At 41.9% G+C, this 16,241-nt stretch overlaps 1 protein-coding gene across 10 annotated transcripts in view; it reads right to left on the bottom strand.

Annotated features, from left to right (window-relative positions):
* The window catches only part of ZNF521 (zinc finger protein 521), a 293,634-nt gene that overhangs the window by 43,408 nt on the left and 233,985 nt on the right, over window positions 1-16,241 (bottom strand). For 7 of the 10 annotated variants that reach the window (XM_081919941.1, XM_081919942.1, XM_081919944.1 and 4 more), the window contains one exon: window positions 4,452-4,517. The exons of the other annotated variants lie outside the window; for them this stretch is intronic. In XM_081919941.1, coding sequence (XP_081776067.1) covers window positions 4,452-4,517 — 66 coding nt within the window. The remainder of the gene's footprint in view (window positions 1-4,451; window positions 4,518-16,241) is intronic. 10 annotated transcript variants of the gene reach the window in all.

The raw sequence follows: 16,241 nt of genomic DNA, 5'->3' as shown, positions 1-16,241 counted from the left end.
TACATGCCTTGCTTTTCATGTGTAAAGTGGGTGCTAGAACATCAGGAAGCACCTACTGCACATTTCCTGCAATATTCTTAGCGACATTTGACAAAACTTTCGCACACATGCATATACTATATTTTAATATTTTTTATGCAATTAAGAACAGTCAAACATGGATTTTTTTTTAAAGAAACAGCTGCAAGGAAATGTAAAATATAATTTAAATTAAACCAAATAAGACTGTTCTCATACAATATTAATCCTAAAACAGAGCAGTCTGCTACTGTGCTATCCCAACTCCAGATTGCTCATCCAGCAACTACCTATCACAGTCAGAAGTAAAAACCTTTGAGTTTAATGGGCTTTTCCTAGGTAAGTGTATAGAATCACAGCCTTAAGGTCCCAGAGAAGTGCATCATAGTAGTAGAGATGTGCCCCTTCTGCTCTACAATTTGGCAAACCACTTACTGTTGTTGGTTTTTAATGTTCTATTGCCTCCCAAGGATTGCGCTGAGAAGAAGTCAACATACTGCTATGGCAATTATTCCATTAGTGCAAACATTTCAGCTTGCAAGATAGAATGATATCCCCTCTCTTTCCCTTGAGTACTGTTGGGCGGGGGGGGGGTGTCTCCTGACACCCCAGAAGCGACTGGGGGGCATGGGGCAAAGGAGAGGAGGGGAAATCCCATTTGGGCCAGCAGAAATCCTTGCACAAGCTTCTGCTACTGGGACTTGATCTGGCCCTATGTCTAGCCGCATATCTTGGCTTTTTAAAGAAGAGCATGAATAGTAACATACCTGCTACACGCACCCTGCAACAAAGCTGTCTTCCCTGTCCACTATGTGCTGATGGGACATTGCACTAGAGTCGCTGGGTGAGACCAATGGGAATACCAGGCAATGGATAAAATGTAGTTGGAGCACGTTGTGGCAATTCATACTGAAAGGTGTCTATATAGTCTCTCTTCTGTTCACCAAGTCTAAGTCAGATGAATACGTCTATAGGATAAGACCCTCTTAATAGCTGTTGGCCAAACTCTGGTTTCCTCTCTTTAACTTGGGAATCAAATGGCCTGCAGTTTTCTAGCTCTCCAAAGTGTTCACAGCTGCATCAAACCAACACTTATTTCCCACCCCCACCCGTTTCACCTAGGCAAAGAGCACACATTTAAAGACTTAATACAGAAATTAACATTGCCTGAAGACTTCCAGCATATGCTCATCATTCCTCCCTGATTGTAATGGGCCTTCTGTCATTTACAATTTCTCAAGAATTATCACCCCAAACCCCACAATTCAGGCATATAGCAGCAAGGAAATGGAGATACTAAAATCAAATATACAGCTGGGATTTGCTGGAGGGAAATGTTTACAGTACTCGAAGAATCTGCTACTGCAAAAATGTAGACTAAAGTTTAAATAATTATCAATTCTTTATTTTTGGACATGGAGCAAGCTGGTGGATTTTTTTTAAAAAACACAACAACAACACTTATCTTATACCTAGACTTCAGAAAAGCATTACAACATACTGAATTTTAAAAACAACAAGACATGGTCCTTCTTGGGTCATACCACTTGATTCTGCAGGTGGCAGGACATATCTAAATCTCCCCTGTGAGAAACTCCTTGCATGAAGAAAACTAGCAGATCAGGGAGAAGGATATAAAACATTCAGCAGGCTGCACCACCTTGGAATGGAGGTCAAGGAGTGCATGTATGAATACTACTACGTGTAAACAAACAAACAAATCCTTGCATATGGAAAGCTAACCTGCTATGTTTCTGTGTGCAGAAAGGCTTTTTATAAAAACATAGGAAGAACATTCAAACGTGATTTATCCCCTACAGCCTGAAGACAGCGCATGACATGCATTTTCTATACATTTGATTTGATTACAAGTGGGCAGTGAAAACACAAAGACACATAAAGCCGTATTTCATTAGTTACACAATTAGCCATGCAGCTCAGTGCAATCCATATTAACTGGCAGAGATCTTTCCCAACCCTGTTACTCAAGTTCCTTTTTTAAAACTTGAGATGCCAGGGACCGAACCAGGGACCTTCTGCATGCAAAGCGTGAGCTCTACCACTGAGCTGTGGCCTCTTCCCAAGAAATGCCATGCTGGGGCACACTAATGGTAATTCTAGTCAAGCATTCTGTCCTCTTAACTGCAGACAAAAGATGCCACAGGGAAGATCACAAGCAGGGAATCATCATGATAGCTTTCTCTATTGTTAGCTTCTAGCATCTGGTAGTCAGAAATAGACTGTATCGTAAGAGGGAAATTGGGTATGCATCACAAAGTTACATTACGCTGTTGCCATTGCGCCCTATATTATATGGAATACTCAAAAAATGATCTCTGTATTTCCCTTTCTTTCTTTCTTTCTTTCTTTCTTTCTTTCTTTCTTTCTTTCTTTCTTTCTTTAAAAAAGTGCAACAGAAATTATTGGTCTGAATTTAGACTTTGAACTAACTGAAGCAGTATGTCTCCCGCTCTCCCACTCACACCAAATATTGGGAACTTAAGTGGAATTAAGTGCCAGTTCCTAGCTCTCAGTTCTAGCAAGACTGAAGTTATAGTAGATGACCCTAGACAAATGCCTAGAGCAACAATTTGTTAGAGGCAGTAGCTCTGCTTCCGCAGCAGACGGAATGGACTTTCCCTCCACAGGGTTGTTAATACAGTGCATGTATTTTTGCAGCTTTTGGAGCCAATAAATTACAAAAGGAAGGGATGGAGGACCTAATGTTATAGAGAAGAAAGAAACAGGGGTGCCAGAAGCAGTGGGAAAGGGCAGGAGAGGATTCCCATGGGATTAAGCTGCATGTTATTATAATGCAGCAGCTGACTGGAAGCCAGGGGCTAGAATTGTCTGGAGGTGATGTATGGGAGATAGTTCTATCTTTGGGTAGAAGAATGGAGGACATGAACTTTGGTCTCTTCCATGTTTCTAGCCAAGCAGGGCAACCTGGGGAACAGGTGGGTTGAGGAAACCCCATTCGGGCTCAGTAAGCCAGAGACAGGTGGGGCAGGTAATAAGTGCCTGGGAATTCAAAGATTCATATGTCTATATTGATCTGAAATCTTTAAACATTTTTCCCAAACAGCTTAGATTTGTTTGTGTTATTGGGTACATGTTCTGAGCTTGACATGATTATTGGTTCACTTATATTCAGAACATTTGACTGAATGAAAATTAAGTATAATTAAAAAAAAAGAAGTTCTGCTAACAATTTTGAGGAAGGAAAATACCGTATTTTTTGCTCTATAAGACTCACTTTTTCCCTCCTAAAAAGTAAGGGGAAATGTGTGTGCATCTTATGGAGCGAATGCAGGCTGCGCAGCTATCCCAGGAGCCAAAACAGCAAGAGGGGTTGCTGCTTTCACTGCGCAGCGATCCCTCTTGCTGTTCTGGCTTCTGAGATTCAGAATATTATTTTCTTGTTTTCCTCCTCCAAAAACTAGGTGCGTCTTGTGGTCTGGTGCGTCTTATAGAGCGAAAAATATGGCACTCAACATTTTTCTTTTGCCAAGTAGGTTCTAAAACATAACAAAAATGAAGCTATTAAAATACACCTGTCATACCTGTGTGTGTGTGTGTGTGTGTGTGTGTGTAAGCTCCACATGCACCCATGCCAAATGTCTTATCCTGCTCTCACTAAAGATAGTTGAGCATTTCTAAGTACACGCATAAGCCCACTATCAATGCTTTCCCTTTGCTGGCCCTTCCCTGTGGGCCACGTGTGTCACATCCCAAACAAGGGGAGGTACTGGTGTGGGAAGTACACTGAATTCTGGGAGACCCATGTGATGCTGAGTTTCAAGCAATATTACTGTGAACTGAGAACTTTGCCTGGTGAATGGCAAACCACATGAACCAGGCCGTAGTCAGTGTGGAATCAGGGCTCATATAGTACTCAGAATTACAATGTAGTTAAATTAGGTGTGTGTCTATATTGCAAGCAGCTATTATACCAATTCTTCCCCAGGCACCTTGGATACTGTAGTTCTACGAGGATGTTCAGAATTCTCTGTAAGAGATTACTCACCTCGCTCCAAGAGCTACTACAATTTCTAAGTTCCTTGGGGAGTAAGTCATGAAATGTTTTAAGCTTTTGTGGACATCCCCTCAAGTTCTAGGTTCTAATTGTGTGCTTGTATGACATTTCTGTCTCTGAAATAAGTTCCTTACCCTGCCTTTCAGCAGTAAATCACATAAAATTATAGTAAAATTGATGGTTAAAGCTATGTGTTTCTGAGGGAGTGGAGAAGTATGATGAATAAGAGTCACGTTAACATTATGGAAAATGTACTTTAGTGGAAATCAAAAGGTTTTTGGCCTATTTTAAAGCACTGATTCTCTTAATCAGTATTGCTGTGACAAGTGTATTATTTTTTAAGCGTTGGTGATATTTCAAGAGATAGCTTTCTCTGTCATTGATGTTAAATACCTACTAGTATTTCCCACCCGTCTGGGACTTCTGGAACTGGTGGAAGTACTGGTATATCTACCATCGAGTTCTACACAAAAAAAACAAAAATTGGTAAAATTGAAAGAGGATACTTCATGGACACTTCATGCAGCATAAACTAAATGCTACCTGTTCTAAAGTCACATCTACAGGGGAAACAATCTTTTAACACTGAGACAAGCAGTCAGTCAATATGAATTCCACAGTACAGTGGATCAGTCATACGAATGGAGCATTACTGACAACTCTTTCATCAACTAATTTTTGCTCAGGATGTAGAGCAAGTGTCTCAAGAGCTGCCTACAGAAGAAACCAAGGGGGTGGAGGGAATGGCCAGACCAGACTACAGAGAACTGCCGGCTACCTCTGAAGCATTATTTGTTTTTCTAAATATTATAAATAAGCAAATTTGTTGGTCATGCTGATCTGCAAAGGCTTGACACAAAGCCGTTTTGATACACTGCCCTTTTCTTTTGGTGTATTTTTTGGTATTCATTTATGTTTTCAGGCAGCAAGAAGAACGCCACTAGATACTGTTGGGTCCTCTTTTTCGTGTTAGCAGGAGTGATGTGGTTGCCACCTCTGTGGCTGCTCCCATGTTGCTCTGGGTAAAAAGTACCTCTTCCACTCACTTGGTTAGGGTAGGTCCCTTGGCTGTTATTACTGATCCATGAAGTATGTCACCAAAGGGTAAGGCAACCATGCAATCTGCTCTATCCAGGTTACCTTAGCCTCAATGGAACCCCTTTTCTGTGACTGGCACCTAAGTAACTGTTGTACCATTTAAATGCCCCAGCCTAGTCATGTGAGCCTTTCTTACAGCATTTGGACCCTGTCCCACAGCAGACCACTAATTATGATGTGTGCAATCTGCTCCCACCTCACATGGTTGGGCTTAAATAACAAGAGCTGGTCACAGAAACATGTAGCTATTAGCAGACTAGCCTGCAAACAATCCTAGAGGAAGTAACAAGCACACCACTCCAGGAAACATGTGACCAGGTTCTTGCCTACTGCCATCTATATCCAGTGGTTTTCTCCCCCTCCCTCCCTCCCTCCCTCCCTCCCTCCCTCCCTCTCTCTCTGTGTGTGTGTGAGAGAGAGAGAGAGAGAGAGAGAGAGAGAGAGAGAGAGAGAGAGAGAGAAAGAAAGAGAGCGCAAGCAAGAAAGAGTGTGCAAATACCAGGGTGGGAAGAGAGAGAGTTCTGTTGTGGCTGATAGGTCAAGCTTAGAATCATAGGGAATTTATATAACCCAGAATCTCCAATCCTAGGGCTTTGAGGGAGGAAAGTGAATCCCTTTCAATTGCGCCCACCCAGCCCAATCAACTTTTAAAGGATGCCTAGCCAACTGGTCTGCAGTTTGACAGGTTCCTTACCCAGGGGCACCTCTCTCATGCCTCATGCTATTTTCAGACCAATTGCTCACAAAACACTGCAGGAGAGATTCCACACCTCCCCCCAAACTCTGTAAGAGCTACACTTGTGGGGAAATCTCTGCAGCTGTCCTTCTGAAATGGCTTTATTCCCTCACCTTAACGCCCCTCCCCCGATGCCTACACATTTCTGCCAAAATTTTAAAAAGTTATATACATTTCCTTAAAATAAATAAATTAAATAAATTAAAAAGGCACCTAGCACCAAAAATAAAAAAGAACACCTGGACTTACTTGCCTGTAATTTGGAAGGTATAACCCACTCTGAAGGGACTACTTGGTCTGCAAATTTTAACAATTTCTGATGAAAAGTGGGGGGAGGGGGAGTTATAGCAGTTTTACTTCCCACAAAGTGAATGGGAAGAAACAAAGCCTTGATTTTTTTGAAGTGAACTTGGCCTCAGACCCAGAGCTGAACTAAGCAGCTACTGAAGCCCTTCAGATCAAGGTGGGCTGTTCCCTGAGGTCTGAACCACATATTGTGGGGTTGGTGCACATACCTAATATTTAGTGGAATACAAAGGACCATCAAAATGTGATGCTAAGTAAAGGGCCTAAATTGGAGCAAGCCTGAGATGAGGATTCTCCCAGAGGTGCCTTGCTTCCCTCCTAACCAGATGCCTTGCTTAGTGAAGGTAGGTGCATAAGCTTAAATGAATAGATTTGTGAGTCACCTGCTGAATGCATAGCAGTAAAAGTTGTCTGTAAGATGCTGATACAGTAGGTAGAATGGACATATATTTTAAATTAATACGGAACTGACCAAGCCTATATGTTAAATGATGCTTGATAACTCCTTAAATGCTAGGGAAACTGTTCCCTTTATCCTAGGATATTATTCCCTAGAGAGAATAGAAAAACTATTCCCTAAGGATAATAGGGAAGCAAACGAAACCATGGCGGGTGAAGGGTGGATTAGTAAGGGAATGGCGTATATTATTTTTTTTCCATTTTCTATGTCTTCTTTATCATGTCAACAACAACAAAAAGCAGAAAATAAAATTCACTGGGCTCAAAAAGATGAAAGGCCTCACACATTCAAATGCAAACAGGTAAGATCTCAATTAGCCGTACCTGAGTAAACAGGCTTGGCTTTACTGTACTGACACATTAGCTCTGTTGCTGTTAAGCCCCTGCCTTCTTATGCACTTTTTTTCATTCCCCCAGCATTCAACATAGTGCATTGTTTTGGGAATGGTGGTATTCATAATCTTTTATTAGTTACACACCATCTCATCCCTTTCATTCAGATTTTGGGTGCAATCTACCAGTCAGTCTACTTTCTTCATGTACAGCTTTCTTCCTGTGCAGCTTGCACAAGATTCCCACACAAGTCCCACTGGAATAAATGAAGGTTTAACAGCAGCAGTGTTTTGTGTGTGTGTGTGTGTGTGTGTGTGTGTGTGTGCCCTTTATCCAGAAGAAAAAGGGTTATAAGTTGACCTAATGCACTCCCTTTTCACATAAGTATTCAGTATTTCTTTTTTACGTTAATATATTTCGGTGCTTTATCACTGTAACCTGCTGTTCTCTTTAATTGCTTATTGTTATTAATTATATAGTGTTAACTTTGTTGGCTGCTTGAACCATTTGGCTGTAAAAAATGCATTTATTTATTATTGCCATTGGAGCTGCAGTGAATTGCCAGGGTTCTGTCTAGAGATGAATGCTTTTGAATATTCATCCAATAAAACTTGATCCTGGATCAAACTGAGATTTTCCATTTTCTTCTTTCATCCTCCCCTCCCCCCAGCTCCTATTTCACCCAACCTCAGATTTGCTCATCATCCTAGAGATCTTGGGGGGTGCCATTCATTTGCATTTGGGGGGTAAATGATTCTATTCATGAGAAAAAGTCTCCAGATACAACATTGGGGAAAGTTTCAATGTGAAATGGGCAAATTCTACTCTAGGCCCTAGGTAAAGGTAAAGGTACTCCTGACCATTAGGTCCAGTTGCGGACGACTCTGGGGTGGCGCGCTCATCTCGCTCTAGGCTGAGGGAGCTGGCGTTTGTCTGCAGACAGCTTCTGGGTCATGTGGTCAGCATGACTAAGCCGCTTCTGGCGAATGAGACCAGCGCATGGAAACGCCGTTTACCTTCCCACTGGAGCGGTACCTATTTATTTATTTGTACTTTGATGTGCTAGGTGGGCAGGAGCTGGGACCAAACAACGGGAGTTCACCCAGTTACGGGGATTCGAACTGCCAACCTTCTGATTGGTAAGCCCTAGGCTCTATAGTTTAGACCACAGCTCCACCCACGTACGTCCCTGTAGGCCCTACAAGTGGTAAATTCAAGGTTGAGAAACTGCCATGTGCAATTGCTGTGGCAATGAAAACTACTATTATTGCAACTCCTGCTGTTGCCGCTACCACCACTGCAGTTGTGCCCAAATTGCACCACATATTTCAAAATACTCGGGGGGGGGGGGTCATTCAAAGACTGAAAAGGCAAAAGTGAAGATACATTCGCTCAGTTCACACACTATGTTAAGCCAAACCATGGCTTATTGTGAAAATGCTCCTGGAGAGGAGTTCATGACCACTTTGCTTCTCCTCAGATCCTACAGCTGTGAATTAAGATAAAATTTGGCTTATTGTGTCGTCTGAATCCGCGCTTGTGTTTTGGCTTCTTCTAGGCAGACAAGAAGCTGTACTCAAGGTTTGTTCTTAGTTTCCAATTTGTGGTTTTTCTGGAGGTAACAAACCACAAACCTGGGTTTGGACGATATACTAAAACAGACAGTGGCTTAGCTCACAGCTGCAGGCCTGGAGGAGCAGCAAAGTGTCCACAATCTCCTTTCTGGGAACTCGCCTGCCTGCTAAGGCATTGTTTGGTTTAACATTACATATGAACTCAAATCAGTATGAGAATACTAACTCCCTGCGTGTTCCTCCATGCTTACCCATGGGTAGTTAAGTCACTAAACGGTCTGAAACCATCAGCCAGAAATAAGAGATCCCGTTTACAGAGTCAAGTGCAACAGACTTGTACTATCTCTTCCTTTCACATTCACAGCAGAATGTGAAACAATCTACTGCTTAAGAGAAATCATTTCCTAAAGGGCAAGAAAGGGCATTAATCTACAATGGCCGGATTAATGACCAAGTACCATATACTGTTGTTTCCATTAGTATAGACAGCAGAATAGAATGTGTGGGTTTTCTAACTGCAGAAATGCAACAAATTAACATTTTCCAGGTGTTCAACTGTGAGAAGAAAAATCCTAAAGCATGCAGAATGGCACTTTCCCACTGCTATGTGCATCATAAAGTGCAAATGTTTTAATGCAATATGAACCCAGAAGGTTTTAAACAACCCACCAATACTTCACTGCTCACACTGCTGCCCCCTCCAGTTTATCCCAGGATAAAGAGGCAGAGCTTTTCCGTGAAAAGTCTTGGCAGACTAGATTTAGCTTACAAACCCCACATGTCCTAGCCCTGCTTTAAAGGATTCCTCAGGATACAATATCCCCTTGCTTAATAATAATAAAAGACCAAGTAGTACTTCACAGTCACACAGAGAGCATGATGAAAACAATCTTTCTAGCTGTGTAATATTCAAAATACACATCTATTTAGAACTTGCTTTAGACAGATCAAATGGCAAGTAGAAAACTGTTCCAACACTTTTAATATATGTAATGGCACCTTTAAAAAAACACATGAGCCTGTTCTCATATGCTGCCGTAGCATTGTATTAATGGCAAACATTACCACTCTTAATTTTGTGCATCCCTACATAACATTCTAAGTGACTTTGAACAGGTATGGCACAAAATGTATTTTGCTTTGGTATAACAGCAGAGCACAGACATACGGCATATTATGACAGTGTTGCAACAATGAGTTATTTGCCCTAAATTATCATAACTCAATTAGGAATGGAGATCCTTGATGAAAGTGCACTCAAACACAAATACATCTGCCAGTGTAGAAGAGCAGGACAGCAGAAAGACAAATGAGGCATCTGCAAACCAAAGAATGTCATTTAATGAAAACCAATAATCGAAGCAGGTTGATCCTACAATTCCTGATGAGAGCTCCAGCAAAAAGCAAAACCACCCAGTCTTAAATATTTCTGAAGCTATAATGAAGAATTACAAAAATGCTTCAGCCATAGTAATTTGATTTCTCTGCTTAGACAAAGTGTTACTAGTTCCAGTGAACTAAGGCCTTTGAACCAAATCAGTAGGTGAGTTGAGCAAATCACACTCTATCAGTCTCAGTTCTCATCTGTAAAATGGGAATAGTAGTGACACTCGTCTCACAAGTATGTACTGATGTAGTACATACAAAGCTGTCAGATCATTGGTCTGTCTAGTCCAGTGCTGACTACAGCAGTTGGAAGCAGCTCTCCAGGTCTGACCCTGGTCCATTTAACTGGAGATGATGCAGATTAAATATGGGCTACTCTGCATGCCAAACCATCCAATTTACCACTCTGCTATGCCCCCTAATTATTATTATTTTTAATCTAGATTTCAAAATTAAGAAATTTATGGTGTGCAAAGAAAGGTTCTTGAGAATGCTTTTAAAACTCTGTGCATGTAACTTCTCTAGATTTGGGTCTCTGGAAGCCTGTGGGCTGTCAGTTCTGAATCCCAGACATTGCTTTAAAACTGCCTAAGTGTCTCCATCAGAAATCTTGAAGCTAGCAAGTTTATGTACTTCCTGACAGCACTAGTCATGTTATGCTTACTTGTCAGTCTTTTTACAAACAGAGAGGGAAAATAAGTACGCTGATGTAAAGGCAGAATTCATTTCTCTGCCGCCTCTTTTCCTCTACACAAGAAGCAACTTGACTTTAAAAACTTTAAAGGGATGTGCACAGGGATTTACTACTGGGCAATGCCATGAGGAATGGAGAGAACACAGAGGAATATTAGCCCAGTCATATTTTGAAAAAGCAAGGTTATTTCAGAAGTCAAAAAAAGAGGTGAAGGCAGCAAGAGGATGTTACTTGCTTCACTGCCTACTAAGCCTGTTGCCGCCAGTAAAGGTTGTTATGTACGCTCCTAAAAACGGTTATTTCTATGTATCTAGGGTTAATTCTACCACATTGCTCCAAGAAGTGTTTGCTCAATAACAGCATTCCCTTTAACGTAGGTGGGCATTACTGAGTGAAGTAGGGAGAGTCCATATTCATTTTAATGTGGAATCTTACGGATACTCCAAGAGAGAACTAGCCAGAAATCAAGTTGTGTCCTGCAGGGTAAGAGAAACACAGATCCCCAGGTGCGCTTGTTACCTGCTATCTGCAATGAATGAAAGGAGCAGGAAATGGACTGAGTCCAAGGTTCAAGTCTCAAGGAGTAAACCAGACCATAGTACACTGAATTTAACCCAAAGCTGGAATGGAAGTACCAAATGTAAAAGAAAAAAGGGGACATTACTGTATTGGCCTGAATATAAGCCACACTTCATTTTTTTTCCAAATTCCGACCATGAAACGTTAAAGCGCAGCTTATATTCGTGACCTTACACCATCGGCAAAGTGGCGTGGCTCCCCGCCGCCAGGAAGTACCCCAGGAGCACGGGGCAAAGGTACCCAGGCCACCGCTGCTCCCAAGCCTCCCCCAAGCTATTGGGGGGAAGGCTGCCGGCAAAGCAGCATGGCTCCCCCCCAAGAGAGTGGCCCGAGAGCGTGGGACAACAGCACACACTCCACCTGCTGCTCCCAAGCCTCCCCCCCAAGCCACTGGAAGGAAGGGGGAAGGCTGCCAGCAAAGCAGCGTGGCTTCCCCCAGGAAGCAGCCCAGGAGCATGGGGGGGGTGGTACCTGCAGTCGGGTCTTGTCTCTCCCCTCCCCTTGAATTTTATAGGTCCAGTGTATTTGCAGGGGTGGCTTATATTCGGGCAAATACGATATCCCTTTTACAATAAAGCCTGAGATAGGAATGCATGAAATAGCCTATATGCACTTGTGCTTATATTTCGTAAGTGGGATCTGAGCTGAATATACTTGGCTGTTTTTCCCGCTTTTTCTAGGGGTAAATGCCATTAAAAAAAACAACCCCTTATTCTTGGCCCCTATGTTTATTTCCATTAGCTGTTCGAACTGTGTGGTCCCTTCAGCGACATTTAAATCTGCCAGCTTTGCCGATACCTTCTATACCTCAAAATGTGCTCCAGAAAATAATAATAAAAAAGGAAACACACAGTCTACATGACATATTTGGAGGCATGGAGTAAAGTCAAAGGCCTAAATCCCCTTTGCCTTTCAGGGGACATTTGGCACCTGACTGCCATTTGTGCCTTTCAAAGTCTCCCTCTCTGTTCTCCAATTGTTCAGAGTTAAAAATAAAACAACCTGCCTCTCCCTAGCTGCTTGCTCTCTTCCCTTTCTCTCTCTCTCTCTCTCACCCATATAAATAACAAGCCAGAAACCCTCCACTACATTTGCTTGCATTAATTGATGTTTAAAAAGTCTGTTAAAAATAAAGCCCAGCAGTGACATTTTTCTTTGCTAAAGCACGAAAGCAGCACATTACAAACATTACAAAAAGCTCCCTTGGTAGGATGGTGAAGTTTCACTCTGGCAGTAAAATGCAAGCTACTGCATGTTCTTGGATTTATTTTTTTATTTAAACACCATGTGACACCAGTGCAGTGCAGGTAAAATAGATACATGCAAATTCAAAACTACACGGACAATTGGACAGGTATGAACACATGCAGGCTTCACCCTGAACCTCTTGACAAGTTAGTGCTGTTTCGTTTTTTCTTTTGTCAAAAGAAGAAGGGGGAAAGGGACAGGGGCTTAATATTGTTTTACTTGATTAGCTTTGTGTGTGTAGATGACCTCGGGGAGCACACACTGAGAATAAAAGGGCCTCATGGAAGCACAAAACACCAAGAAAAAGGTGAAGAGCAGGCAGTATTGTGGACAACCCAAGCAACACGGTGTAAGGCTGAGAATAAAAAGGGCATATGCATAAATGCTCACAGCTTCAGAATATATAGTAATTCTTCAATTAATTTGGAAGAAATAACAGCCTGTGGTTCTACTGATGCAATTCCTAATTTGCTTGTAAGCATGTAATGGAATTTTTTTGGGGGGAGGGGAGGCACCCAATTTGTTTTGTTTTTTACTATCCTTATGGTACTGTTCTGAAAGTACCCATGAAAGCGTTTCCACTAGTGCAAGGATTTCAGCTCCTGCGTCCTCCACAAATCTGTTACAGAGGGCTGGAGGAACCCTCAGAATGGATTTAGGGGGTGCATGCAGGACAGAGACACTGGTGGAGGAGTGCTGGGGGCCCTGCCCCCACAGTCACTGTGCCACGGCCCCGGGACGCACACCAGCCCCACCCCGCCTGCTCTCCAACGCCCGGTGCCAGAGATGAAGCTCCACCACTGGGCAGAAAGGGAGAGGAACTTCCATTACACAGTCAAAGGTCCTTTGTGCTAGTATTTGTTGGATACTGCCATGCATTAGTAACTGATGAAATTCACTGCCACAGGATAAGGGCATGGCCACTTGTTTAAATGGTTTCATGTTGCTTTCATGTTGCATGTGTGTGCCTGGCTTCCCAAAGGCACCTGGTTTGCTCCTGTGTGAAAGACGGACCACTGGCCTGAACCAGTAGGTCTCTTTTTTATATTCTTAGTGACAATTATTTTCCGTGGAGTGTTGTTGAGGATGCACCTAAAAATAACAAAATGTTCGGATTTAAGTACTTCGGATTTAAGTACTTAAGGAAATTAAATAAACTGCTCTATTCCAAATGTAAAAATGGAAAGTGTGATGCTGGTGGTCAACGAAAGAGGTTTAAAGATCTCTCAAGGCAAATATTTTTTTTTAAAGTCACAACTGGGAAACACTGCGGGAGCGCTCCAATTGGAGAACAGCCTTTACCAAAGGTGTCATGGGCTTTGAAAATGCTCAAACTCAGGATGAAAGGGAGAAACATGCTAAAAGGAAGGCACATTGGGCAAACAAACCCTTACCATGATCAGCTCCCACCCAGAAACCTATGTCTTCACTGTGGAAGGATGCATGGACCCAGAATTGGCCTCCACAGTCACTTATGGACTCACTGTTAAAACTGTGTTTATGGAAGATAATCTTACTCGGCTACAAGTGATCGCCAAAGAAATTTTAAAAATCTCTGCCCCCAGGGCTTTAAATATTTTTACTTCTAGTGAGATGGAATAATAGAAGTCAAAACATTGGCTGATCATTGGCCATATGAAATGGGGTAGATGCGAAGTGGAGTCCAGCAACAGCTAGAGCATGGGTAGGTAAACTAAGGCCTGGAGGCCGGATTCAGCCCAATCGCCTTCTAAATCCAGCCCACAGACAGTCCGGGAATCAGTGTGTTTTTACATGAGTAAAATGTGTCCTTTTATTTAAAATGCATCTCTGGGTTAGTTGTGGGGCATAGGAATTTGTTCATTATTTTTTTCAAAATATAGTCCGGCCCCCCACAAGGTCTGAGGGACAGTTGACCTGCTGGAAAAGTGTGCTTACCCTTGATCTAGAGGGTGTGCCATATTGTGCAACCCTGAAATAAGGATACTATCAGCAGACAAGAGAATGCTGAGGATGACTGAAGAATCCTTCCCAAGGTTACTTACTGATATTGGTATTTCGCTTATATAATCCCTTGTTGTTCAAAAACAGATGTTACACAAGGACTGGCAGTGTTGAGTATTCCTGTTTTGTTCTATTTCCCTATCTTCAAGATGTTCTTTAATCACATATTGTGAACTAGATCCTTACCTATATTTTAAAAGACGTATATTTTCAAAAACTACCTACTGATCCAGCAAAAAGTTGGGTTGTGATCCCGAGCACACTAATTTGGGATTATGTTTCACTGAAACTAATAAGGATTAGTTCAGAAATCATGTCTGTGGAGATCCTCCTCTTGTTTGCTGGATGCTGAGAGCGTATGGTTGATGGTTTTCAAGTCAGTGTAGAGGACTTGGACACAGGAATCCCAGGTTCAAATATGTAGTCAAGCCATGAAAACTCATTGGGTGGCTTTTAGCAAATCCACTTTCTCTCAACTCAACCAACCGAAATGGAATTGTTGTGAAGCAAACATTGCTTTAAGAGGAATGACATAAATGTGTTATATAACACAATTTTTTTAAACTCCCTTGGGCTTCATTGAAGAGACAAGGGATGTTTTAAATTTCCTAGTATTTAAAACACAATTTTATGTTTGGTTGGGTTCTGAAAACAGAATAAAAATACTGGGTTGTATAACTTTTACTCAGAGTAGACCCATTGAAATTAATGTGCCTAAGTTAGTCACAGTCATTAATTTCTGCCTGCATCTCTCACTCCATTGTGGCAGAAAGTGTTTTGAGGTAATTTTTGCCTCATCAAAATAGGAGGTGTGACAGCATCCTTACAGACATGTGGATATCAACAGAATGGCTATACTTGGGCCATTAACTTCCCATGCCTGCCTTTGATTCAGCCTGGAAAATACCAGGGCTGATAACATTTTGGTACAATCAGCCACCCACTGGCAAAATCTTCATATATACACATACAAAGCTTGTTGGAATTTTTTTATTTTACGTATTGTCTGTAAATCCTGCAGAACTTATACAGGCCCCTATTCTGAATATAGTCCAAACTAGGTGTTGCTTACTATAGTCTTTCCTAATTGTAAGTTCAGTGAGCAAAAATCCTTCAGAAAGGCTACTTAAATCAGTTCTAAATGAAAGTGATAGCTAGGTGTTATGGCCAGCACATTCACACAACAACAGTTTACAAGAGGCTACATGTGTTGAGAGCAATCCCAGAATTAGGTGTATTGGGGGGGGGGGAGCTGAGAAACCTAAAACTAACCGCACCTGCAAGGAATTATCCACATGCAAAACAGCACAGAAGGGAATTAATAATTCTAGAAGGAGCATGAGATAAGAATCAGCACTAGTTACTCATTTATGAAGAGGTTCATGTGAATGTTGCTAATATGATGAAGGAGGCAAAGGGAGCCATTTTTTTAATTGAATGGACTGACTGATAAAATGTAGTTTTGTTTATTTTCATTTGATTTACTCATATGGAGAAATCGTAATGTGGTTTTAACTGGCAATGTGGCACCTCAGAGACTAACTGGTTTATCATGGCTGGAGCTTTTGTAGGCAATAGCCTACTTCATTACATAAGGGAGGAGTATACCCCTCTGCTTCCTCCATGTGCTCTTCTGGGGATTCTCTTGACCACTCAAGGCAAAAATTATTATTTTTTTGAGGGGGGGAAGGTGTGGAGGAAGTAAAGGGAGGGGCAAGTCCCATGGTGCAAGCAGAAGTCCTTTCTGCATGACCTCTGCTGACAGGCCTGGTTAGGGGAATCCTGCCTTAA

Source organism: Podarcis melisellensis, assembly GCF_964234715.1.
Source record: "Podarcis melisellensis genome assembly, chromosome: 7".
NCBI classification, from domain to species: Eukaryota; Metazoa; Chordata; class Lepidosauria; order Squamata; family Lacertidae; genus Podarcis; species Podarcis melisellensis.
Note: the sequence above shows the minus strand (reverse complement) of the source record. Positions and strands in the feature narration are given on the sequence as shown.